The sequence below is a fragment of the Henckelia pumila genome, chromosome 2 (genome assembly GCF_033568475.1).
Source record: "Henckelia pumila isolate YLH828 chromosome 2, ASM3356847v2, whole genome shotgun sequence".
NCBI lineage: Eukaryota > Viridiplantae > Streptophyta > Magnoliopsida > Lamiales > Gesneriaceae > Henckelia > Henckelia pumila.
In genome coordinates, this window is record NC_133121.1 from 104,822,787 (window position 1) to 104,849,994 (window position 27,208).

The 27,208-nt window shown below is 35.1% G+C and overlaps 3 protein-coding genes and 1 non-coding gene across 4 annotated transcripts; 1 reads left to right on the top strand and 3 right to left on the bottom strand.

Annotated features, from left to right (window-relative positions):
- Window positions 1-1,500: 1,500 nt before the first annotated feature.
- On the bottom strand, window positions 1,501-3,928 carry LOC140881438 (scarecrow-like protein 8). The gene has a single exon (XM_073286755.1). It carries the CDS (start codon window positions 3,648-3,650, stop codon window positions 1,749-1,751), a length of 1,902 nt encoding a protein of 633 aa, XP_073142856.1. The 5' UTR covers window positions 3,651-3,928; the 3' UTR covers window positions 1,501-1,748.
- Window positions 3,929-16,925: 12,997 nt separating this feature from the next.
- Window positions 16,926-20,433, top strand: LOC140882628 (protein DETOXIFICATION 35-like). Its single transcript, XM_073288741.1, has 7 exons — window positions 16,926-17,245; window positions 18,280-18,905; window positions 19,171-19,227; window positions 19,295-19,533; window positions 19,625-19,743; window positions 19,850-19,936; window positions 20,089-20,433. Exons 1-7 carry the CDS (start codon window positions 16,967-16,969, stop codon window positions 20,191-20,193), a joined length of 1,512 nt encoding a protein of 503 aa, XP_073144842.1. The 5' UTR covers window positions 16,926-16,966; the 3' UTR covers window positions 20,194-20,433.
- Window positions 20,434-20,587: 154 nt separating this feature from the next.
- Window positions 20,588-23,279, bottom strand: LOC140882063 (rRNA 2'-O-methyltransferase fibrillarin 1-like). The gene is made up of 7 exons (XM_073287811.1): window positions 23,122-23,279; window positions 22,744-23,039; window positions 22,520-22,615; window positions 22,307-22,384; window positions 22,039-22,215; window positions 21,179-21,247; window positions 20,588-20,936 (listed from the first exon to the last, which is right to left on the bottom strand). Exons 1-7 carry the CDS (start codon window positions 23,144-23,146, stop codon window positions 20,760-20,762), a joined length of 918 nt encoding a protein of 305 aa, XP_073143912.1. The 5' UTR covers window positions 23,147-23,279; the 3' UTR covers window positions 20,588-20,759.
- Window positions 21,690-21,761, bottom strand: LOC140885564 (small nucleolar RNA snoR60). The gene has a single exon (XR_012151008.1). It is a non-coding gene; the product is annotated as a small nucleolar RNA snoR60 (small nucleolar RNA).
- Window positions 23,280-27,208: the final 3,929 nt, after the last annotated feature.

A 27,208-nucleotide genomic window follows, 5' to 3' on the forward strand; every position in this document is an offset into this window, starting at 1 on the left:
CTATCTTTATACTGAACTGAACTAGTTCAAAAACTTATGGTGTGAGAAAAGGCCACAATACATTTGTCAATAAATATCCAACAAAGGTTCGAAGGCTTGGATTGCCCTTTGCATTCATCATCTCTCCTCACACAATCATTCAGTTTTCATTTATTGCCAATTTAATAAATACCACCAATCTTCCCCACAACTATTACACCTTATTATTAATAACAATGTGTGTATAGCTTTCAAATATATAAAATTTTAATGTATTATATATATATATATATATATATATATTATTAGTTCAATTTAAATTCTATAATTAATAATATATAATTGTTGGATCAATGGATCTTGATTAAGATTAGGTTTAGGATGGTGATATGTTTGAGAAGTGAAAACTAAAATTGAAAACGTATTCGAGTAACGTAAACATCATTTTTCCTAATCCGATTTCACTCATAACAAACAAGGCTCACATTTCTTGAATAATAACTATTCTATTTGTGAAATGAGTATACCGAAAGTGACATTTGTTTGCCATTTTCTAATATCCCAATTTCTTACTCAGAGAAACAGTTTAATATACTTCGGCAACAATATTAATTATTCTAGAAATGTTAATGCCGAAGATCACAATTTAATGTCCTATGTTTGATGCTTCTTACATCTTATTCCATGTCAGAAAACAAGAATAAAAAGGAAGATTTAAATCGGCATAAATTAGCCCTTGAAAGTTGATGCTTCTAAATATTTATTTGTTTTTATTTAGGGTTCTAAATATTTATAATGTAATAATTATTATATTCGGAAAAAGGATGGCCATTGGGGCATAATGGTTTGTTAGGACCAAAATTCGAGCAACAACTATGACATATATTAAACAAATGCAAAGAACATGATCACATAATTTTAGGCAGCTTCGTTTGGTAAATTGTTTGGTGGGAAATTGGTAATGCCAAAACCTGAAAACAGAATAAGTGAAAAAAAAATGAGGGAAAAATATCAGAAAACTATAATTTTAAAACTTTAATTATTAATAAATTATAAAAATGAATTAATCTAATCCCATCACCCATGTTCGGTATAAATAAAAATAAATAAAGACACGTGCTCAAGGCATGTCATAAATATAATAACAAAATAACAACATAATTAATTCAGGAGGCAAAAAAAAATGTAAATGTAGAGTATAATGTGTCAGTCCCAGCCAATAGAAATCGCACACGTGCCCCGTCCAACCACAACTACGACCCAACATACCATAAAGAATAATATAAGTGGAGCCCAAAGCCCAAACGTTTCAAACTCTCTAGTTTTGGGAGAATATTTTTTACATTATATCTAATGATCGTACGAGTTTTGATATAGCGAACATGTTAAGGATGTTTATGTTAGTATCGATTAAAATGATATCCACTTATTAGATGTAAAAAATATATATATATATTGGTTAACTCATGCTTAACATCAATAAAATAAAGGATAATTGACTTCGAATAAAATTCCAATGAATGAACATAAAATTAAACTAGAATTCGAATTTTTCTGACACGTGGAAATAGAAAATACACAACATTTATTAGTTGTTGATCCTTTTTTTTTTGTGGGGTCACAAAACATTTCATTTTTCAAATACAAATCTTCCCACAAACCATAATACAACAATTATATATAAAAGAGTAATGGAAGCAATAAGGATTTAGGATTTAAACTAAGTAATTAATATTAATATTTTTTTATGGAAAAAGATGATTCTGAAATTAACTCCAAGCAGATGCGACGGTAAGTGTCCGTCCCATCCAACCAAAGCAGATGCCTCCGGATTGCTCGTTGACAGTGAATCCCGGGTTGCCACGTGTACCAGATATCAGCTTGGATCGGAGCGAATCGGCGGCGAGTCGACTCATGGGTCGGATCTCGAACCCGGCCATGCCTACCCGGGCCCGCCATTTGCCGAACACTTCGCATCTCTCAACACGATCCCTACCTTCGCAAGCAATCGAGTTTTTCATTCTCCGGCTCAGTCCCTCCTCGATTCGAACCCGGTTTGAGTTCTCTCTCGATACCGTGGCGTCCAGCGAGTCGAACAACGCGCCGTAGTGTTCGCTGACTTCCCGCACACGCGCCACCAGAGGGGCGGTGTTGGCATTCATTTCTTGCTCCACGATTGTCATCACGGTGGGGGATAAACCTTTCACGCGGCGGAGCATCTCGTCTCTGGGATTCTCTGTCGTGACGCTTTCGTCGGGGAGTTTGTACAGATGGAATGCGAAATTCACGGCTAAAGCTTCGTCGGAGTTTATATCCAATTTTTCTCTGCTCAATTCCGTGATGTTGGCGTTTTTCACGCATATTGTTAAGCAAACGCCGAGTTTACTCGCCAGAGATTTGAGCTCCTCCCCGACGACTCGCAGCTTTTCTTCACTGCTACAGCCACGCGCCGCGGCGGCGGAATCTGTCAAAGTCGTGATCTTTAACATGGAGGGGGGTTTTCCTTCACACTTCTTCGCTGCGAGCGCGTGTAGCAAATGCATATACTGCCCGCCTTGCCCGATATCCAAGTCTACCACATGAATCTTGTTGAAACCCTGTTCTGAGGTGGCTTCGAGGATGGCTAGATTCGCGGCCATGAATCCCAGTTTGAAACATGAAGAAAACTCGTATAACATTTGGGCTGCTACTGATTGTTCTTTACTGTAAAGTTCGGACACCGGAGGAGGATTTACGACAGGGTTGACGCGCGATTTCAGGGATGATATCACGTGAGCTGCGAGCCTCTGTTCTGAGTTCCCTTTCACGCTGGCCACATGTTGGAGGCGCGTGAATATTTCAGCCGCAGTTTCTGGCTTTCCGTCGGAGATGGCCAAGGCAGCGTCGATCAATGATTGTTTTGGGCAAGGCAGAGGAGGTGAGGCGGAAGTGGACGAACAAGAAGAAGAAGAAGAAGTTGGCGATGGGGAAATGGGTTTTTGTGCCGGGTTAATGAGATTCTGGATGGTTTCGGACCATTCGCTGCTGGTAACAACAGAACCCGCTTCTCCATCATCTTCATCCCCTAAGAGCTGTTTTTCCAGCTCCTGTAACTTGTGATTCAGCATCTTTTTCTCGGATTCTTGAGCAGAGAGATCCTGGCCCGGACCAAAATTCACAGATGCCTGGTTCAACACCAACTTTGGCAAAGAAACACTAGACGGAACGTCGGCCGTGTTCGAAAGAATCAAAGGATGTACCCTCTGTTGCTGGAGAATCGGAAAACCGTACCGCGGGTTTGTGCCGTGGTAGATGGAATTTGATATCGAAGAAACGTCCGGCGAGAGGGTGGTCACCGGCGGAAAATCTACGGGAGAAAGAGTGGATATCGGTGATGCATGCTGGTAATTAGGCCTCTGCTTCACGTTCCTGAGATAAAACCCTAGCCCCTGCTGCTGCAAGATACTCTGTTGATGTTGAAAGTCAGCGAGAGACCTTTTCCCGATCAAATCGGGCCTCCGGTGGGCTGCGATCTGCGCATTCGGATCGCTCTGAATCCCAGAAAGCGGCGACCTAAAAAGAACCTGCTGCTGTGAGTCGAGACTGTTGCTGTCCATATTCAATGGCATGTTGGAGGTCCTCCTGCCGGCGGTGAAGAAGTCCGGCACGCCGCCGGAAAAACCAGAAGACATTTTCTCCAGAGAAGAATTCGAATTTGGTTCTTCAATCCAGAGCAAGAAGATGGCTGGATTTAGGAAAATCCTGCATTTGAAAAAAAGGGGAAGGAACTTTATGAGAGAGGAGAGAAGGGGGCCATGTTTTCGATTCAAGTTATTGGAAGAATGATTCTTGTGTCATAAAACAAACGCCTTCATTCATCTCTAGAGAGAGAGACGGAAATGTCGTAGAGAGAGAAAGAGATCGCAAAACTCTAAGACACACCACTTTTGCATTCCATCCCCACTACAAAACCGAAAATTGGTATCAAATTTCATCCGACAAGGACTCCCTAGATTAAATATTTACTGTGGAATTTTAATAAAATCAGTTTGATACCTATTTTTAGAATAACTTTTGTCATTAGTTTAACAAATTAATTGTTTTTAAATATTAAATTCGCATACTTTTGAATATAAACACGTACATATAAAATAACAAAAAGAAAACACATAAGTTGACGGAGATAAATATCATAAAACCTTTACGTATTTCGTGATATTAAACGAATTTCAAAACAATACAAGATGACCTTTTGATATATAAATAATGAATCAGAAATATATCAAAAGTTTATATATATATGTTAACAATCAAAATTCTTTAATAAACAACAGATATTACCCGATTAATTTTTTTATGGTGGATATCTCTCTAAACCACAATAGTTGGATCCACATCCCAATATGAACGAAGCTGTGTCGAGAATTTATTGCACCAAACATGTATAAAAGTCGTTAACCCCAAAAGCATTAAAAATGAAATTAAAAAAGTTCGTTAAAATTATACTATCGAAATTAACAGAGAAAAAAAGAAGAATAAATGCTGACTTGAATTGGGAATCGGCGCGTGTGCGACACCAATGGCCGAGATTTGTCAAATGGGCACGCAGCATGTGTATCATCTGACACAACAGTTGCAAAGAATTTCACACAAAACCTAACGACAAATTGGTATAATGGATTCCACAACATCACCCCAAACTACTCAATCCCTACACGAAATCTAACTATTTATCTATATTTTAGTGATCCAAATTATATATTATTTTAACCATTTTGAAATGGGTTTTTCTTTAAAATGTGCTTGAAATGATGTTATCTTTGATCTTATCGGTCTTCGAAATGGTTGAGTGAATAATAAAGATCATGTTGACGTCTTAGAATGATGAAAATATACATACAAAAAATATTGTACATTGGCCTTTTGATCTCATGGATCCACATGAGCTGATCTATGAGCACCGGTTGTTGTGACAATTCTCTATCGAATACACATGACTTCATATTAACTGATGTTCATATAGATGTTCACGGTGGTTTTGTCTTTGTCCATGTGCTACATCCAACGGCCCATGTTTTTTGGGATTTGATATGATCTCATTTGAATCATATCAAATCCCAAAAAACATGGGCCGTTGGATCCTCATTTGAGCACTGCCTTAATGGAGTAGCATAGACAAAACCGTTCAAGGAAGATACCTAGAAGATCAAATTTCTATATTGTATGTATATATTAATATTAAAATTTTTAGTAATGTTTCGTGAAGCTTGTCATGTTTGCTTTTCATTTTTTTTCTCGCGTCTGACCCTTTCCTTTAAAGTTCTTTCTATAATTTTTAATAATCAATTAAACAATACAAATTATTTAATAATGATTTAATTATAAATATATCTATTAGTTACATCTTTTTTCATCCAATCATCCAAATTAATTCGATTATATATGATTAAAAAATTACAATGAAACTTGATATCCAGAGGAGGAAACCACCTCACTTCATCAATGACCCTAATATAAAAGGAACATTCCTAATCAACCAGAACCGGTTCAGGAGCTCAGCTCGGGAGCTCGGCCAAGCTCCCACACCATAATTTCCAGCACGGGTCGGGAGCTCGGAGCTCGGCCAAGCTCCCCCACCATAATTTCCAGCTCGGGTCGGGAGCTCAGATCGGGAGCTCGGAGCTCGGCCAAGCTCCCCCACCATAATTCCCAGCTCGGGTCGGGAGCCCAGTTCAGGAGTTTGGGGCTCAGCTCAGCCCCAATATTAGTAGGGAGTTAGCTTAGTAAATGGGTTCGACAACTTTGGTGAGCTAGCTAAGATGTTAGGATCAATATTTAGGGCGAGTTCAGGAGTTCAGTAATAACTCACTCACCCTTTTTCATATGACCCCCGGGGGAGCAGCAATATAGAGTTTTAGTGATGACAGGTCAGCTCGATAAAATGTACATGTCGATATTTTCACGGTCAAGCTAGATTCAGACGAGATATCCGCCTATATATTCGGGATTGCAATCCCGGGATTTTCGAGTTCCTGATAAGGAAGGTAAGCGTAAGATCCGGAGTCCTCTCCTATAAATACCAGGTTTACTATCATTATCTGGATCTGAATTTTCACTCGTGCGCACACACCACTCTCTATATTTCGTTATCTTAACATCTGACTTGAGCGTCGGAGGGAATACGCCTGAGCACCTTCCACCCCCCCCCCCCCCCCCCTTAACACTCTTGTTCGTGGTTTTAGGTCAACAGCAGTTCATCTTCTGTTGAAGGAGTTTCATCAGCTCATCCAAAAAGATCACTTTATTGAGGTATATCAAAACTAAACTTATATATTTGCGTATGGTTATATCGTGTGTGCGAAAAAAAAACTAGTTTATTTATTAATATAGATATTTCAGTTCTAATAACGGTTAAATATAATAATAATTTAAATTGTTTTGTTATTGGCTGACGTGGATAACCTCCCATCCACAACCGCCAATCACAAGTTGATTTCATGTCCCGGTGCCTGACTCGCGTTACGGGCTATGACTTTCTTTTTTCTTTTTCTTTTTCTTCTTTTTTATTTTTTTTATTTTTGACAAAAAGGTCAAAACTTTGAAAGTTCCCATATCAGGAGATTTTTGGTCAATAAATTGGTGAAAATCAATTTGAAAATCGATTTATTTTTGTCATAAAATTCCGTATTTTTTTAAATTGAAAATCTAGCGTATATATTTAAATTTTTTATCATATTTTTTTTTTCACAAAAATATATATATTCATAGTTAATAACTCAATTGAGCTCTCAATATCCTACGCATTCTAAAGTCCCAATTGTAAGGTCACAACACTTGAGCCATGTACAACAGGCAATTCGTTAATTCACGTTTTTTCTCCCCAAGGAACTTTTCTGAAATGTTCAGTTTTCACACACTTAGAGATAATAAAATAATTTCATACTTTCAAAAAAAAAAAAAAGAGATAATAATTTTACATGTGAATTCCATAACTCTCGAGAAAATCCAAAACGAGACAAGTTTAATATGTGTTTTCAGACACGAGTTTGAGTTTTTGAAGATTTTCAAATCTTCGTTGTAAACGGAGGAATAGTATAAAAATGAGTTCGAGTTTTTGAAGATTTTTAAATATTTGTTGCAAACGGAGGGATAGTATAAGGATGATATTTTTATACCTGTCACTGAACGCGTTCTGACGATAACGACAATAACACCAAATTATTAAAGATTTTATTGTTTAAGTAATATTAGTCTTTATATATGCAATTAGAATGTGATACCAATATTGTTCACGTAAATTTGAACATTTATTGGTCTAACACGACATATATTTGAAGTGGTGATGAAGATACGAAGGATTAATTCCCGTAGATCAAGATGCGAGGATGAAGATGACGAATCACGCTATGGCATAGTCATTCCTATATTATTTGAAGCGATAATGGATATTAAGGAATTAATCTTCAGAGACGAGATTCTACCGACAGATAGAATCGAGGACGGAGGCGGGGATAGACTTAGTGCCACGGAGACGAGTATAGGGAATTTTTTTTTATGTGGGAACTCGCAGCCTCTATTTTGGTGTGCACTGAGTAAATCTTCGGATTAACGCAATAGTCTGAAAAATCACACTAGGCAAGCCCTATATGACAGGCTAATCCAAGAAGGTGTTGGTAGCGAAAATCGAAGTCCTGACTACTGTTGTAAGGTCCAAAAGTTCACTAGCTTAATTATAATAAAATAATTAATTATATGAGTTATTGCATGTTATTTTAAATATATAATTATTATGTTTAAATTATGTGGATTATGTTGATGCCTGAGAATCCTTATATGATGTGATGTGATTTTTTTAAATGTTTAGGTTGGTATTTAATTTTGGGTCGTAGAGACGAGCCTAGCCTTGGAACAAGTTAAGAAAAATATTTTAAATAAAGTTAGTAGATGTAGAGTATTTTATTGAGAGAGTACAAATTTTAAAGAATTTTTTTAAGTGTAACTAATGGGCCGTGTGGGAAGCCCATTAGTCACGTGTAAGAAAAGAAAAATCAGACGTTCAGATTTCTCTTCTCATTTTTTTCCTGAACGCTCACTTTTCTCAAAATCTCTCTCAAACACTGCGATCTCCAAGCTAGGGCTCTTCGACTTCTGAAGGCTAGATCGTTCCGCAATCCAGGTTAATCTCAATCAGACGATTCAGGCAAGTTTTCATCGGTTTGAAACTCATTCAAGAATATAGTTATTTTAAATATTTAAACCCTATGATAAATATTGATGATCTATGCATATTTCTTGATGATTCATGAATATATATATGATTAATTGTGAAACGTGAGGCGTTCCTGGTGTTTTCGGTACAAGTTTGATTAGTTGTAAGGACTTAGATGTTTGAAATCCAAGTTTTGAGTTTGAGTGTGTTGGGTTTGGATTTTTGATTCAAATCTTTGAATTAAAGGATTGATGAATGAGTTTTGAGGTGTTCTTTGAAGGTTTATCAGAGTTTTGAATTGTATTTCCAAGGTTCAAGAAGATTGGCCGAATTAGGAACCCAAAAATCTGATTTTCGTGAAAGCTGTTCGTAGGCCAGAATTTTTTTCTCGCGAATGTCCAGACCCTGGAAGGGGGTCCGAATGCCCACTGTCCCTAAAAATCTTAATTTTGTTGTGCACGGGGTCCGTGCCCCATCCGGACACGGGTCCGTGCAAGGGTCCGGACAATGGTCCGAAATGCGTCTGTCCCAAAATTTTTAACCTTCGTTTTAAGGGTCCTAAATTCATGTTCATGTTATTTTAAGATGTCTCAAGTATATTAAGGAGGTTTTATGCAAACATTTCAAGTTTTGAATGTCCGTGACGGACGAAACGACTCACGTGGACCAAATATACTTTGTAATGTAAGTTATGTTTTCAACCTTCATGAAAACTATTTTTCCATGAAAATCATGAAATGTAGGAAGTATTATATACATGAAGGGTTCTCACATTGGTTTATGGATGCACGACATTGTTTTATGAAAGTTCATGATAATGCAAGAATGACGATAATATGCATGAAGCATGATATGTTATGATGGATGGAAAATATTTTGATGACATATGCGTCTTGTGGTGATTACATGGGGTATGTACTTCGGGATGAGCTCCGGAGCGGCTATCCAAACATGGCTCACGGGATGGTTATATGGGGTATGCATTTCGGGATGAGCTCCGAAGCGACTATCCAAAGAATGAAAGTTACGGGCGTAATGTCATATGCTTGTTGATCAACAGAAATTTATGAATGACTCATTATGACGGTTGACACACTACTTATACTTCATCACCTCAAATATTTATTGTGTTATTACTACATCAAAGTTATGCTTATTGCCTGAATGTTTAAATAATGTTTTCTCTTTTAAAGTAGAAAAATCTCCTTTTTATGCATTTTTTTGCTGAGTCTTTAGACTCACTATACTTGAATGGTGCAGATAACGATGATGTGGATGCATTCATTGATGATTATGTGGGAGGACATGAAGAAGAGGCAGAGGTCGGTCCATCGGGTAATGCATGAGTGCAAATGCTTTTGAATGAAAGTTGGTTTAAAACATTTTTAGTTGAGGAGAGGAAAATAAGTTTTGAAATTTAAGATTTATGGCCATGTTTGGCAAAAACTTTTAGATGTCATTTCATTATTGTGCACTTTTAATACGTGCATTTTTAATAAATAAGATGATGCTTCCGTAAAGTTTTGATTTTCCCTAAATTTTAAGTATGTATGTTGAGTAACGTTCCGATTGGAAATTGGGACGTTATATCTGGCCAAAAATTCACTTAATTCATCAACTTAAACACCGTTTAAAAACGAGTACGGGGAATATTTATTTAGTAAAAGTGATGCCCTACGTGACGCCCTATACTAATTTCTTTTGAACGGCTAGATAACTAGAAATAAGATCCCAAAAAATTCGTATGAATTTATAATGAAAACCTATGTTTCGTTCGGAGAAGGGATCTATCCCCCATCATATTATTTTGATTTAATAATTTAAATTATGATTATTCATTGTAACTATATTGCTATTATAAAAAAGTGAATATGATTCCAGCTACTATTCAACAAAAACTTTATCTTTCAAAAATAAAAATCACGAAAGATGATGATTAGTGACTCCTCGATAATGGAATCATGCCATATGATGGGAAATGGGAATAAATGTTCAACTTGGCCACCACAGTCCCCAAAACACCCATCCTTTTTTTTTTTTTCTTTTTTTTTCTTCAATTATTAATTTTCTCAGCGTGGCCCCGTTACTACTGTGAACATCCTAAAAGTTGATATATATAGTTATGAGACTTACGTGGCGGCATCCGAATTCATTTATTATTTTTTTTTGAGTCCGATGAAAAAATTGTTATGATTGAATATTCAATTTGAGATCTCATCACAAACTCAACATCTCAAAATGTCGAATAAGCTACAAATCATTGGTATGAAATCATTTATTAGACAAAAATAAAATTTAATATGTTTTTGGATACATGTTAGTTTTTGAACAATTAACATTTACACGCTGAAATTTCTTTTTTGGCATGCATGGATTCGTGGAATCTAAAAATTAATATGTTGTATAAAGATAATATCATTTTATTATTTAAAAAAATACAGATTCAAGCTAAACAAATAAAATGTCAGAATATGGAAAACTGCCCACCTTTATACGAGGCAATGTTTTGTAGGGCAGCCATATTTAATAATAATAATAATAATACATAAAGTTGTTATACACACTTGACTGGAGCTTGATAAAACCTTATCCGCAATCGTGAGAGCAAAATTTTTTTTGAACGTTCTTTTTGATTTGTGCTTTTTATTTTTCAAAAATATTATTTTCGTTCAAAGTCATATAAATTTTTTGTTTCTTCAGCTATATCTATTTTTTTTCTTCCAAACCCCTCTGTGTGAAATCCTCAAACGTTTTATATAACGTAAATGTTCACAAAACTCTTAGAGAAACTATATCACAAACTAATTTTATGAATAAGATATTCAATCTTTTCTCATTCGAAAAAATATAATTCTTTGGGTTAAGCGTATTATTTTTTATTATAAATTTAAATTTAATCGATTAATCTACATATGTGAAAACGTTTCTCACAAAATACATACCTACTTATTGTTTATCGTATGATAAATTTAGTTCAACCTACTTTCAAGATATTATTTTAATAAAATATTTAACAATTTACGATTTGTTATGTCAATATTATAATATTAATAAAAAATAAGATTCTCACTAACCCTTGTGATATTTGGTGTGAGAGTTGGAAAGTTGAAAAAGAGACTGCGCCGTTGAGTAGAATGTCAAAGAACGACGAACAAAAATGTTTATTAAATGTAGATTTAATAAATTGTGGGTAAAAGTGAAAATAATTTAGGAGAAAAGATTATGACTTCCTCAAGTGGGATGTCAAATTGAAGTACGATGAATGAAATTAAAAAAAATAATTATATATTTATCGAATAATTTATAATAGCAGTAAAGCCACGCGCCTTTGAAAAGCGGTGAGATTAGAAGTTGGATTGGATGGGGGCAGTCCAGTTAAAGCACGCTTCCTCTTTCACGGAGCTTTGTCTACGATCCGACGGCTCAGATCTTGTTTCGGTATCACATTTGGAAAAGCAACGGTGGGGGTTTGATTGGTGAAAGTACGCGCATTTACTGATGCAACCGCCTCACTGCCACCACTCAAATTTTCAATGAAACCTTTCTTTGGGGGGTAAAAATCACTTTGCCATACTCCCCATTCAAATCCAATATTTATACTCAATTTTAAACTGATACGAAAATTATCGTAACATCGTTTCATGTGTTAATTTATTTTGTTTTATATATATATCAATGCAGTATGTCATAGATAAATATTCTCGAGACCGTCAAATAGTTTTATAATAGTTACACACATTTTAGGTAATTTTATCTTGATGAAGATTTATTTGTTTTATTTTATATATTTTCTACTCTATATTTGACGTTGCACTAGAATTCCTACAGCAATACATATAGTAATACGGGTAAATTTTGTTATATAAACTTTGGATGCTACAAATTTTCGTCTTTATTTTGGCACTGGAAAGATGTGCATAGCACCTGGCCTTTAAATGTGCTGTAGCTCCCTTGCATTAATAATAATTTGGTGCCTTGTCCACTATCTGAAAATGTATTTAAAAAATCAAAGTTTTTAGAGCCAAATTCAATGGAATTTGGGGTTTCCCTAATTTCCGTCTCTGTGTCTTTCCTCGTCCTGTTTACGATTACTCACCAAGTCCGTAACACTGAAAATTATAATTTTTTCATGGTTCGATTCTTTTTATCAATACTGTATTTCGTAAGTTTATTCTGTACGCATCGAATGATAGTAATTGTATGTCCCATCGTCTGGAAAAAAAATTCAATAAGAAAGGTTCGTAGCGTGTATTAAAAATTATGTTGCTTGGCTACATTCTACTGAGCCTTGTGAATCTATAAAATAGAATAATTAGAGTTTTATTATTTTTCCAAGTTGACTGTACCTATGGTACAATTAGGGACTTATAATATTAAATTATTGACAATTACTCAACGAAACAACAATCAACCAAAACCAAACCCAACCCCACCATTGCTAATAAGGCAATTAATTATAGCTTCGTCGAGCTTAAGGAAATCAACTTTTTTATTGGAGCATAAAAATTCTAAAAAAATAATACAAACTTGACTTGTTGCAATTTAATATGAATTGATTACTCTTCTTTCTTTGCTCAATTGATCCCGAAAGGGGGTTCATTTCAACTTATCTTTATAGGCATTAGCTCATGATAGATCTAATCGTCATTATTTATAATACAAGTGGGTCCATTAAAAATAATGAACCCCACATTTATTGATAAATGTCAACCATTAGATGCGTGTTAAGACAATGCCTTAATAGATAAGATCTAAATACGTAATTAAAATGTGATTTGGCTAACCCAACAGGTCGGGTCCAAGGCTTATTCTATCGACGAGGATTTAAGTACATTAATTGCTATTAATTTATTTATTTTTTTTAGAAAAAAATTATATTTGTGATAAATTACAGCCGTCATAGTCTGATAGACCCCAAGAAGTAGGTGTCGTTTTCATCGCCCACACTTTTTCATATTTGGCCCATTACTTTATTGGTTGGTACCTAACAGCAACCCAAGCCCGAGTAACAGTTTTTACTTTGACCGACTCGATTAAGCTAGTGTTTGAGATTATTTCTATGAAATTTTTTGAGCTTTTTTTTTACAAAATTTAAATTTTTTAAAAAATAATTGCCCAAAAACATTTTCTAAAAGCAATATCAAGCACTACCTAATTCTGGATAACCGCCAAATAAAATGTCTTTCCATGTCGGTTTGATTAAGTTTTTAAAAGTTGTGTATATAGAATTGAACAATCTTCATTTTTCGAGCTAATTTTTGGGTGGACTTAGATTCAAGTCCATAATCTTAATATAGTATCATAACGCCAATGACGTGTAGCTCATCTGACACCAAATTTTCAAGTTTGGGACGAGGTTTTGGGTTCTAGATTTAATTGTAACATAAATCTCCTCTCCCAACTCGAAAAAAAATATAGTATCATAACTCAATTTCACAATCATACGATGGACTGTTTTTATGGGTCACTTGCTAATATTATCTGAACTTCATGCCCCAGTTGTTCATTTATAGTGTGTTAAAAATAAAGGTCGGTAAAATATTTTTCATTATTCAAATTTGGTTTTGATAGTCCGTAGTCGGCTCACTTCACGGGTGAAACAGCTAGGTGAAAATTTAGACACAAATATTATTAGCATTAAAATAGAAAGGTTTAAATTCATCGTTAATTCTCTGAATCAGAATATATATAAAAAAAATTTATTGAACGAAAACAAAGTTTTTGTCATGACGGAGAATAGTAATGCAAGCAAATAGAACGTATAAACAAAGTATTCTAAAAATAAAAGAACGTACAAATAAAGTTTGTAATTTGAAGGAAGAAAATACCAAAATGAATGTGTTAGCTTATCCACTGTTACTTGATGGGTACATAATATATTTAGGTTGAAAAATAAAGTGGACCCAATAAATTATATCGAAAACAAAGTCGCCTTCACCCATACACCGTTGACCTTGTCCACAAAAAATGCGCCGAATTTCGTATAAATCTGGCTTGAACCCCAAAATAGGGATATTATAAACAACTGGCTCTACGAAAAAATGTCGATTCCTATGGTACTGGAACAACCCACTGGAAAGTTGGAGTTCCATAAACGTGGATAGGTGTCCGAGCACTTCTCATTATTATTTCTTAATTTTAAGAGCTTTTAGGAAACAATTCTCGGTTTTTTTTTCAAAAAATTTGAGAAGAGAAGACAAAAAGGATGTTGAAAGACACAAAAAAATTCACATAAAGTAGGAGTAATTAATTTACCGGGGTGCCTATGTCTTATGAATAATTAATATGACTTTGATATTCATTCACAAAGACAAATAAAATTTTAAAATGTTATGAATAAATTAATCCAACAAGTTTTAAACACCGTTTGAGTTAAGTAATTGGGCTGCTCTCTTAGTTTTAATTTTATAATGTGCTCGACTATATCCAAATTTAGTTCAAGCAATACGAGCCCATTGGTTTGGACATATTTAAGTAGGCCTGGTCAATTATATTATTATTATATATGAATAAGAACATAACGCATCCATTTTACATATATAGAATATTGTATTTGTGTCATTCCAACATTTATTTTTAATTCATTTTTTTATTCAAATTTATCACAAGTATTTATTAATATTTCAAATTTTAAAAATGAAAAAACTTCAAAATAAATTGAAATTCTAATATAAATATTAAATTTTTTTTTCATATTTGATAGTGATTTTAAATTTATTAGCAACGCTATCTATATTATAATTAACTATAAAATGAAAACGATAGAGACATGGAAAGATCAAAGTGCTAGGTAAACTATCTGTTTATATAGGAACAAAAAATTAATTTCTAAATCTTTTATAAGCTTTATCTATAAGTTAATGATAAATATTGAAGCTTAACTGATAAATAACAAATTATTAAATTACAAAACAATATAATTTATTTTTTATTGCAAGAATAATGTGATAAATATTTAATGTAGAATAAAACGTTTTTGTATGACTTACGAATAAGCACGATGATAATAAATGAAATAAAAAATCATGATTAATTTTCTGAAAAACAAGTAAATAATAACGAATATTCAAAATAATTATATTTTAGACTTTAAACTAAAAATATATAGGGACAACGTGGACATATATTATTGTTTAATTTTAAAAAATCACCATTGAGTAATATAATTAGCGAAACACTCAATTCAGTTAATTAGTTATCTAACTAGTCAAAGTTGTGTTATACACTTATACTCTTATCATTGTGCCTTTTGTTGGTTTTTTTTTTTTTTTTTTTGTCAGAATACTGTCGTAATGCCGAACATATACATCATCAATTTTTCGACATCACGTCAACATCTTGAATGTCAAATTAGTAATCCGATGAAAATATATAGGATTAAAAAGCAAAAATATTGCAAAAACGTTATATGACTAAAACATAAAATTAACAAATTATATGATGAAAAAAAAAACAAACACAACAACTTAAAAAAAGTAAAAATTAAAAATTAAATGAGCTTAGGCCTTAGATGACTGATTTCATATTTTTTTTGAAATAGACGCTCACGTGCTAAAATAGGTACTCCTATAACTATTTGGATGTCAATATTTCCACAGATGATCCTTGTACGAGCTAATTTATTTAGTCCAAGAATAGTGTGATACATCTTAATTTTTTTTTTCAGAAAAAAAGAAGAAGAAGAAGAAGAAAAAGTTTGTTGTAATAATAATAATAATAATAATAATAATAATAATAATAAACAACGAGATAAACGAACAAACAAAACGTACAAAAAACGTGGTGCATGCATAACAACAAAGACTACCTAATTCTATCACCCAACGCATGCAGCCTCACCCAATAATCGCGGCTACCGTTGCAAATTTGGGCAATATATATATGCTCCAGATTTATAAAGGTCATTTTGTTTTATGATAATAAATAAATCGATTTTATAAGAGATCTGAATGAGTTATGTTATATGTATGTACAATGAGATTTATAATTTGAGTTATATACTGCATTACATATTAAATATTGTCCATAAACTAATTTTTGATTTTTTTTTATAAAAAAATAAAATGCAAAAATAATCTTGTGATTTCGAATGCAACCCGTAAACTAATGTGTAATTCTTATGGTACACAGTATTTTTCAACCTACGTTATACATGAATATCGGTCGATCGATAATTATCATCAAGCTTAAGAGAGCTTTATTTGTTTTTATATATTTAGGTTTACACGTGTCTTCATACATACTAAGAAGTAAGAAATTTATTGAAAATGTAATTTTAGAAATGTTTTCTCTAATTTTACCCTTATTTTATTTTTGTATTAATATAATAAAAAATTACTAAAAAAATTAATGTGTTCAATAACAAAGATAGATTAGTAAAAAAAAAATAGATAAAATAATACTTATCAGATGCATCATCCTTTGATATCTTATAAACTAGTTCACTCGTTAATATTTTATAAATCACAAAAACTCTCGTGAAACGTCTCATATATCAATTTTATAAGATTGATTTCGTAATTGAATCACCAATAAAAAATATCAGTTTTTTATTCTTCATATTGAAAATAATACTTTATTATAAATATGAATATCGACTCATTTCAGTGATAAAACCGTAAACCTAGTCATTGTAAAATTGTTTGTTTCGTCTTGGATTAAAATAAAAACCACAATTAAAGAAAAAGGAAAATCGAGGGTTTGGAATTAAAACAAAAACCTGGTGGGGTTAGATATAAAAACGCACGGGCCTCGCGTTGCTAAACCCCAAGTCCTCACGTCACTTTTCCCACCATAAAAATGGAGGCGCCTATGCTTGATCGCAGCTCCGGCGAGCTCCATTTGATCGGAGACGACGGTGATTACCTTCCAGCCAAGGGAATCAAAGATTGGTCGAGAGTTTTTTCGATTGAAACAGCCAAACTATGGAGAATTGGAGGACCCATTGCGTTTCAAATTCTCTGCCAGTTCGGAACCAATTCCGTCACCAACATGTTCGTAGGTCATCTCGGAGATGTCGAGCTCTCTGCGTTTTCGATTTCACTCTCCGTCATTGGGACCTTCTCTTTCGGATTCATGGTTAGTGATTTGTTGTTGCTGGACTTGGCTAATCTGTTTCGTGATCATTCCTTGCATTGTTGGGTGTTCTTTAGTTTTTACTATTTCGTCTCATAAACGCAAATTGCAACGTATTTTTACAGTAAAAAGGACTTGATTGTTTGCTTTTTTGTTTATAAAAAATTTAACTTAAAAATTATTAGTTGAAATATTGACAACATTATTGGAAATACTTGGAAAGTTTAACGAAGTGAGACGTGATACAGTGGAACAAATTGAAACGTCAAATTGACACAGTGTGGCCATGACGCCTTTTACTTCCTCGCCCTCGATCATAAAAATATAGTCACCTCTGTCTCTATTCATTGTGCAGATTCTTACGCAGGGTAAGAAACAAAATGAAAAATAAATGTTATCCTCAATGTGTAATAACAATACTTGATGCAAACCTTTGATTGCATGTAGGCTTTCATCGGCGTGGCATGCTCTACTTAATGTTTGCCACTGACGGCAATTTCCTGAAGTATGAATTTGGCTACCAAACTGGAACTAAATATACTGACTGGAATATGTTCAAATGCTTGCAAACAATAGAGTGACAAAAAATTTAAAAGTTAATAACTTTTTTCCACTTTTGGTAGCTATGCAATAAGAATATGTAGTTGTGTGCATGTGTGGTTGTGTAGGAAATTTAAATGGGGAAAAGGAGAGATTGCTATGCCTGCCTCCCTTCCCTCTTCCACTGTCTGTAAAGAAAGGTTAATAATCTGTGAAGAAAGCAAAGGACGACATCAAAGTGTTGGGAATAAGTGAAATGATTCTTTTTGACTTGTAATCCTAATGCAACTGCTATGTGCATAAGGCGATCTTTATTTACTTAATCATTTATTTGGGATACCAGTTCAAGTAGAACTATTAAGACTCTATCATGTTCCTGTATGATGATTGCTGATGATGTAAATGAGAATTTTCATTAAATTAAAACCTCTGAAAAAGAAAAAAACAAAAAAAAAAGAAAGAAAAACAAAATCTGATCACATGCTCTGCTCAACCAGCTTGGCATGGGAAGTGCCCTTGAAACTCTATGTGGCCAGGCATATGGGGCAGGTCAGGTTTATATGCTAGGAATCTACATGCAACGCTCGATCCTAATCCTATTCTGCACCTGCATCCTACTTTTGCCGCTTTACATATTTGCTACACCAATCCTCAAGCTACTCGGCCAGCAGGATGATATTGCAGATTTGGCTGGAGTATACACCTTACTGGTCGTCCCTCAACTGTTTTCACTTGCTATCACCTTCCCAACCCAAAAGTTTCTTCAAGCCCAGAGCAAAGTCTCCGTGCTCGCATGGATTGCGTTTCTTATACTGGTGTTACAGGTCATTTTGTGCTGGTTATTTGTCAATGTGTTTGATTGGGGTGCGAGTGGTGCTGCCATGGCATTCGATGTGACTAGTTGGACTGCTGCTGTCGCACAGTTTGTTTATGTGGTGGGGTGGTGCAAGGATGGTTGGAAGGGATTTTCGTGGGCTACTTTTACAGAGATATGGGCCTTTGTCAGATTGTCACTTGCATCTGCTATCATGATGTGCCTGGAGATTTGGTACTTCATGAGCATTATTATACTCACCGGGCATCTAAGCAATGCTGTGACAGCAGTTGGATCCCTTTCTATTTGGTGAGTACACATTTTTCATGGTCTCATCAAGGTAGCAGCTCTGCCATTTGAAATATGTGTTGGCAATCATAAAGATTCATTTGACTCGTGTTTTTAGTTGCATCTGGATTATATAGTTTCCTCAGTTGCAGTATATGGTTATTTTTCTGCCTTTTTAAAATGATGATCATCTTGAGCTAAAACATCATAATCGCATGCCTCAGTTTTCTTAATTGATACTAATGCATTTCAGATTCTTAAAACTGTACTTTGTTTGATCTGTCAGCATGAATGTCAATGGTTGGGAAGCCATGCTGTTCATTGGGATCAATGCTGCCATAAGGTATATAATCAATAGTTCAACATCTTTTTTTGCTCATTTTTTAATTTCCCCATCCTTTCCGTTGCAGTGTTCGGGTCTCAAATGAGCTTGGATTAGGACATCCAAGAGCTACAAAATACTCTGTCTACGCAGTAGTCTTTCAGTCATTCCTGATTGGGATTTTGTGCATGATCATCATACTTCTGACTCGAAATCATTTCAGTATAATTTTTACTAATAGCAAAGATATGCAACGAGCTGTTGCTCACCTCTCGGGCCTCCTTGCAATCACAATGGTTCTTAACAGTGTCCAACCGGTGATATCAGGTCCATAGGCAATTCCAAATTTTCAATACATTGCAAAAGTACACGTCAATAGCAAGTATTGATACAACAAGAAGACATCGTCCTTTTTCAGGTGTTGCCGTAGGAGGCGGATGGCAAGCTCTAGTTGCTTACATCAATTTGGCTTGTTATTACGTTTTTGGTCTGCCTCTAGGATATGTTCTTGGTTATACGGCTAATATGGGAGTGAAGGTAAACAATTTCGGGGATGACGATCCTTGTTAGACCTACAATGACAACGCTGAGATCTGTTATTTGACAATGTATATCACCGCGCTTAAGATTTCTATCATTTCAGGGACTTTGGGCAGGTATGATAGCCGGAACAGCTTTGCAAACCTTACTTCTCTTGCTTGTGCTTTACAAAACCAACTGGAATAAGGAGGTTAGTGCTGATGTTTCATGACCTTTCCTTTCTAGAAACAAAAACCATAATAGCCTAATGGTTTATTTAAAGAGGAAATAATAACTTTGACTTTCCCATAAGTTTTGCCATTTATTACTGGGGTAATTTCGCTTTCTTATGAGTTCTTGCAGGTCGAACAGACGACGGAACGCATGCGGAAGTGGGGAGGGCAAGACATTTTAACCGTGAAACCATGCAACGATGGGCTTCTTCCAATCAAGAATGTAGAGCATTAAAATGTTGGCCTTCGTTGGCTGCAGGATACCCCGTTCATATTTTGATCACTGGTCATAAATTAAGGTTTATCCTACGTGAAAGACAACATTTGAAGCCAGATTTTGTCAAATTAATCCTGTCTCAACAAAGATCGAATGAGTCGTTTCTTTCGAATTAATTTATGAAGAGCATCATTTAAACTTTTGAAGTGGATTTTGATTTGTTTGTCTTCAATATCAAGGCCATAATTTTTAGGACATTATAAACACCAGATTAGTCGATACACGAATATTTTCATTGGCAACTACAGAGTGCATGAAACAAACTAACATGATTTCTAATTTCTTTCTTTAAGACACTCCTACTTATATAGATTAAGATTAAGATATAATAATAATAATAATAATAATAATAATAATAATAATAATAATAATAATAAAATTCTATCACCAAAATTCCTCATCCAGATATAAGCAAATTAGATGCAAAGAAAATAGGTCCGATTAAACAAAAATCTTAAATAACCGGAATTCATCATGATACAACTCCCACACGCACGAAAAAGACAATGACATGGTAAATAATCCTAGGACACTGTTTTTTGTTTCTTTGGCACACGGTAGCCACCAACAACACAAGCATGGTCTCGCTCGAATGGTTCCAGAGTAACCTGCTCAGCAGGTTTGAATTGGTCCGCTTGCAGTTTCTTTACTTCCTGGGCAAATACGGCCTCAGCAGGTACAGTTGAGTCAATGCAGTTTGCCTGTGCAAACAAACATACAAGTTTCAAACAGCCGCATTTTGATTCATACATACATGCATCTGTTTGGAAGAATTCCAAAGATTAAATGCACATTTTTCAAATACCCCAGACCTACATAGAGAACCATCTCCACCTCTGTTTGAAGTGTTTAAATATGTTTTAAATCAACTAGCAAAATATATTACATAAACTAACGCTAACGAATAGATCATCACTCTTAAAACATAACCAGAAACACCAACCTTAATGGAGATGACAAAGTGGCCTCCAGTTTTCAGGAAATAGGATGCATTTAGAGCTAAAATTCTTGCCTGAAAAAGTAAAAGGAGCATGTCCCACGGCATTATCGATGAGAACAAAACTTCTATATCTCTTGGCACCCACTTAATCACAATATATTAAACAGAAACTAATCAATGCCACCAATTATAGGCTAAAAATCAAAGATAACCAAAATCTTAGCGGTAGTTAATTAGCATGCATACCAGATAACAGAGGAAAGACTCAAAAAATGCGATTGTTCCCTTAATATAATCTATTACATAACTAAGAGATATTAGTGGTTTAAAGACATGAAAATAAACTAAAAAATTAACTCAAACTCAAGTACATCCACCCAGTACAAACATTTTGACTGAGCTGTAGGAGAGCTCCACACAAGCAGCTCAACATTTACAAAGTACTGTGTAAAGGTGAAAAGATAAAATATAAATATTCAAGGAACCAAGTAATTAGTATATTAAATTCAATGAACACATCAGAGACTCGGTTTTTGCATCACCCATAATGTCTTGAAGGGGAATCCGAGTAGCTCATCATTTGTTTGTTCATAGATGTAAATCAAGAAAGATAATTCCAGAAGTCAATTTTGGAGATAAGCACTCCCATGAAGAACCAACAAGGTAGAAATAAATGAACAAATTTTAAAACTTTGGAAGTACAAAAATAAAGGGACAAAAACTTTACCAGTACCCATTAAAATACAATAATATTCAGTCCGTAAGACAGGAGGAAACAACTCATTCTCAGCACAGTGAGCACACAGGATAAAACACAATTGATTTATGAGGTAAGAATAACAAAATCTACACAGAAACAAAACCTGGTCAGGCTGAGCAACGTCAGAGAATATGACATCCACCATTCCAACAAGCATTCTATACTTAGCAGGATGCCTAGCATCCTCAATAATGGGGATGACATTGGTCCTTTTCTTCGCCATGTTCACCAAGTCTCTACCACTCCTATGAGAAAATTCCACGGCATAAACAACGCCATTCTGCCAATAAATAAAAGAGAGATTAAATGATAAACACAAATTCATTAACTAATTTTAAGGATCGCATAGCTCCACTTCAAGAGATACTTACAGGGCCGACAACATCAGAAACATGAGAAACAGTGGTTCCTGAAGCAGCTCCAAGGTAAAGGACACGGGCACCAGGTTTCTAAATCATATGGACAATGAATATATAAAAGGGAATGAATAAAAACAAATAAGAATCAAATATGCTTAGAGTTTCCATCTTATCCGGTAACAAGTGCAAAATCAAACTGAAAAGTAGAAAGACTTGCAAACTCACAATCCAAACATTATCAACTCCACCAAGAATTGCTGCAGCCAACTTAGAACGAAAAGGATTCCACACTCTGTACTCAGTCTTTGTTCCATCTTCATTCTAAGCAAACAAAACATAAATAAATAGTCAAACAACAATTATTCGGCAACCCCATTTGCAGTCATATAAATAAAGGGAAAATCCAAGAAAAAAACAAAACAATGAATCAATTAACTGAAATCCCAGACCTGAACAGAGACTCTCTTCTCATTATAAACAGCTTCACCAGGAACCATATTCTTGGTGCAAAGAGCATCTTCTTTGCCCTTAGCTATGAATACACCTTCATGCCTATGCGGCTCCACAACCACTCTGCTTCCTCCCTTCATCCCGCCTCTGTTTCCACCACGGCGGCCTCCTCTGCTTCCGCCTCTCATGGCACTCCCACCGCCGCCACCCCTTACGCCAAAGCCTCCTCTACCACCTCTTCCTCCCCTTCCTCCATCTCCTCTTCCGCCTCTAAACCCGCCGCCACCGCCACGGCCTGAAAAAAAAACCATCCAGCCAATGAGTCAACTTTACCCATCAGTCCAAATATTAAAGCAAAATTAGCAAGATTAGAGCACCTCTGTATGGGGTTGTCGCGACCATGACTGCTGTGCTGTGTGGGCAGTGGAGAGAAAACGGTGATGGGCGAGAGATATGAGTTGGCGATTCAATGAAGGGCAATTTATAAAACGATTATGCTACTAGGGTTTAGGGTTTTCAGAATTTTGATATTTACAAAAAACCCCAACAATTTTTGAGTCTGACACTTCACCCCTTAATTGTTTACACTACAACGTTTATGTACCAATATTTTTTAGGCGTGGGATTGTGAGGAAACCAAAGTTGCCTAACTCAAAAGTCAAAACCACAATTATTGGCATTGAGGGACGGTATTTCATTGATATCAAAATATAAATGATCAAATGTTATTTTAGAGACTGATTCTTGCAAGGTAATCCATGTAAGCATATTTCAGAAGCCTTTATAATGTTTTTCATATCCGAGGTCATTGAGCATAATCGAAATATTTTTATTCAATATTGTCTACGTTCAACTAATGAATCAACACATGCTCTATCTTTTTTTGTTTAGTGAAAGGGGACTCTTTTGTTTTTGATGAATTTTGTCCTCTATTCCTTAGTATGTTTGTACATAACAAACGTTGTTGTTTGATTTATGAATAGTTTATTTACTCAAAACAAAAAAAAAAATTTGTCAAAACCACAATTAACATGTAACAACCCTACAATTTGAATTAAGAGATTGATTAAATATTAAGTAAAAACTTGTAGATATATGATAATGTTGTCATAAACACATAAAGGTACACACATTTATCAATATAAAGTTCATAATTATATTCAAAATAATAAATTATACATTTTTTACTGTAAAAATTTTGATCACCGTATTTTTTTAGTAAAATTTTTATTACTTTAACGTGTCTAAAAGTACATCAAAATACATCATAATACACTTAAAATTCATTAATTATCGTAATTGTAGAGATATCATTACAAGTTCAAACACCCAAAAAAAATTATAATAAAATATTAATAAAATAATAATGATATAATAATATATTAAATAAATATTAATAAATAAAATAACAACATAATATATTATAAGATCTTGATTATCAAATTAATTAAATTTTAATCACAAAAAATAAAATTTAATTATTGGACCATTTGGCACAATATTATTGGTCCATTCAACTATATAAATCACCTCACAATCATAATTCCAAGAAAATAGGAAAAAGAAGGAAAAGAGGGGAGAAGAGGGGATAAATAATAGAAAAATAGAGGAAAAATAACAAAAAACATCCAAAAAAAATCTGAAAACTACACAACCACCCTCTCATAGGTAGAAAAAGTTTGGTAAGGAATGTGTGCAAAAATCATTAACCAAAGTGTAAATAGATCAAAATCCTGAAGAACGGGGAAGAGAAGAAGCCCAGAAAACCAAGTTTGAGTAAGGTACTTTGAGCTGATTTTTCATGCATTTTCTGTTTGATTTAAACAATAACTTGAATACAAAAAATTGTTAAACACGTACCATAGTATCACAAATGCTGGCCCTGGTCGGAAATATTATAGAACGTATCTGTTTCTGATGGTCGAAGTAAAGATGTCAATAACTCAAGTTATTTTCAAATCTGATATTGATATACTGTTAATTTGAAAAAATATTTAACATAAAAGTTGTAGATTTTTAAAAATTACATCTACCGAAGTAAAGTTGGTGGCACGTGGCCACCAGAGGGCCGGTCACGCGGCGCGTGTATCACCTGTTGGAAAATGTGTTGGAAAGTGGTGAATGAGATAAATGCTCATTGTCCCACATTGGTAAAATAAGGGAAAGGATGACAATTTATAATGCCCAAGTTTGAACAATGGGTTGGGGTCCCAAGGGATACCCATGTTTGTTAAAGGGAGCGGACCTAGTCTAGGCTAGGTTCGAACCATTAGCCACACGCGTGCCACCGTCCGTCCGTCCGACTGGCCGGCTCGGCTCAGCACGGTCACGGGCTTGGGCTTGGCACATGTTTAAATTTTTAGACAAATAAATTAAATATTTATTTTGCATGTCAGAACAGTGCATGCAGAAACAGTGTGTCCCTTCATCCGAATCAGTGCATCTTTCCTTGTGAACGGACGTGACTTTTGGGCTCGAACCAGTGCAACTTTTCGGCCATGCATGCATCGAAGGGATGCAACCGTCCGAGGCAGCCGTCCAACATCTATAAATAGATGGCCCCTGCATTCATTCCAACTCGCTCATTCAGATTTCTTTTCTTCTCTCTTGCATACTCATATCGAGTCTGAGTTTTCTTAAAGCACTTTTGTTCGAAGTTCTTTGAGTCTGCAGTGCTGCTACTCAAAGTTGGGAAGCGTTCTATCTTGGGAGACACTTTGCACAATCCCGTTAGCACCTAGGCGGGGCAAAATTTGTCTTAAAGAAAAAGAGTTCAACTCTTGGCTCGCTTTTAATCGTGTGGTGGAAATTGTGCTTACAAGTTTAAGACAAATTTTTTGATCATGGCTGCTGTTCCAACTCCTCCTGTTACGCCGCCCCCACCACCACCCCCTGTTACGCCGCCACCGGCTATTGTCACGGCCCCTGCTGCTTCCAATGCACATGCCGAGAGACCTGAGAAGTTCTCCGGTTCTGACTTCAAAACATGGCAGCAGAAGATGTTGTTTTACCTCACAACACTTCATCTTGCAAGGTTTTTGAAGGAAACTGTTGCTGTTTCGGCACCGGATGCTGACACACAAACAAGGTCTGCCTTTGATGCATGGTGTCACAGCGACTTCTTGTGCCGAAATTACATACTGAATGGGTTGGACAATACGCTGTATAGTGTATATTCTGCAACCAAGACTGCTAAGGAACTGTGGGAATCCTTAGAGAAAAAGTACAAGACAGAGGATGCTGGCACGAAGAAGTTCGTAGTCGGTAAGTTTCTCGAGTTTAAAATGGTTGATGCCAAGACGGTGATTAGCCAAGTGCAAGAGTTCCAAATCATCCTACATGACATAATGGCTGAAGGGATGATGATCAGCGAGTCCTTCCAAGTGGCTGCATTAATCGAGAAATTGCCACCTTTATGGAAGGAGTTTAAGAATTATTTGAAGCACAAACGCAAGGAAATGGGGCTCGAAGACTTGATTGTCAGACTGCGAATTGAAGAAGACAATCGTAAAGCGGAGATCAAAGCTGGTAAGATGCCGATGGAAGCAAAGGCAAACTTGGTAGAGCCGAATGCTATGAAGAAAAGGAAGAAGTTTGGGAAAGATGTGATGCAAGGGAAAAATAAGAAGTGGAAAGGAACATGCTGGAACTGTGAAAAGTCGAACCACAAAGCCAAGGATTGTCGCTTACCGAAGAAGGACAATCAATTCCGGGCAAATGTGGTTCTACACAAATCTGTGCCTATTGATTTGTCCGAGATAGATTTGTCAGCAGTAATCTTTGAGGCTAACATGGTTGATCATCCCAAAGAATGGTTTATCGACACCGGAGCTACACGACATGTCTGTGCTGACAAGGATCTATTCTCGAAGTATATTCCTATAAGTGGACGAGAGCTCTATATGGGTAACAATGCTACTTCTAAGATCGTTGAACTAGGCAAAGTGGTGATCAAGATGACCTCGGGAAAAGAGCTTACTCTCATCGATGTCCTCCATGTTCCGGACATAAGAAAGAATCTTGTATCGGGGTCTAGACTGGTCAAGGCCGGATTTAGAATAGTGTTTGAAGCCGGCAAAGTTGTAATCATGAAAAATGGACAGTTCCTAGGAAAAGGATATATAGAAAAGAGACTGTTCAAAATGAATGTAATGACTGTACTTCGTGATCTTGAAAGTAATAAAGTTAATGCTTTGAATTACTTGATTGAATGTTCTAATTTATGGCATACTAGATTAGGACATGTTAACTTCAACACTTTGCGAAAACTTGGAAAACTAAATCTTATTCCAAGGACTAAGATTGATTCAAACTATAAATGTGAAGTATGTGTTGAAGCTAAATTAACTAAAGTACCTTTTCACACAGTGGAAAGAAGTACAATACCTCTAGAACTAATTCACACCGATGTTTGTGATTTAAAGTTTTTACAAACTAGAGGTGGGAAAAAGTACTTTATTACAT

Coding starts and splice junctions, on each gene's coding strand:
- LOC140881438 (XM_073286755.1), bottom strand. CDS start 3,650: ATGTCTTCTGGTTTTTCCGGCGGCGTGCCGGACTTCTTCACCGCCGGC.
- LOC140882628 (XM_073288741.1), top strand. CDS start 16,967: ATGGAGGCGCCTATGCTTGATCGCAGCTCCGGCGAGCTCCATTTGATC. Junction 19,534..19,624: donor TGTCCAACCGGTGATATCAG/GTCCATAGGCAA, acceptor GTCCTTTTTCAG/GTGTTGCCGTAGGAGGCGGA. Junction 19,744..19,849: donor CGGCTAATATGGGAGTGAAG/GTAAACAATTTC, acceptor CTATCATTTCAG/GGACTTTGGGCAGGTATGAT.
- LOC140882063 (XM_073287811.1), bottom strand. CDS start 23,146: ATGGTCGCGACAACCCCATACAGAG. Junction 22,385..22,519: donor GAGTTGATAATGTTTGGATT/GTGAGTTTGCAA, acceptor CATATGATTTAG/AAACCTGGTGCCCGTGTCCT. Junction 20,937..21,178: donor ACTTTGTCATCTCCATTAAG/GTTGGTGTTTCT, acceptor TTGTTTGCACAG/GCAAACTGCATTGACTCAAC.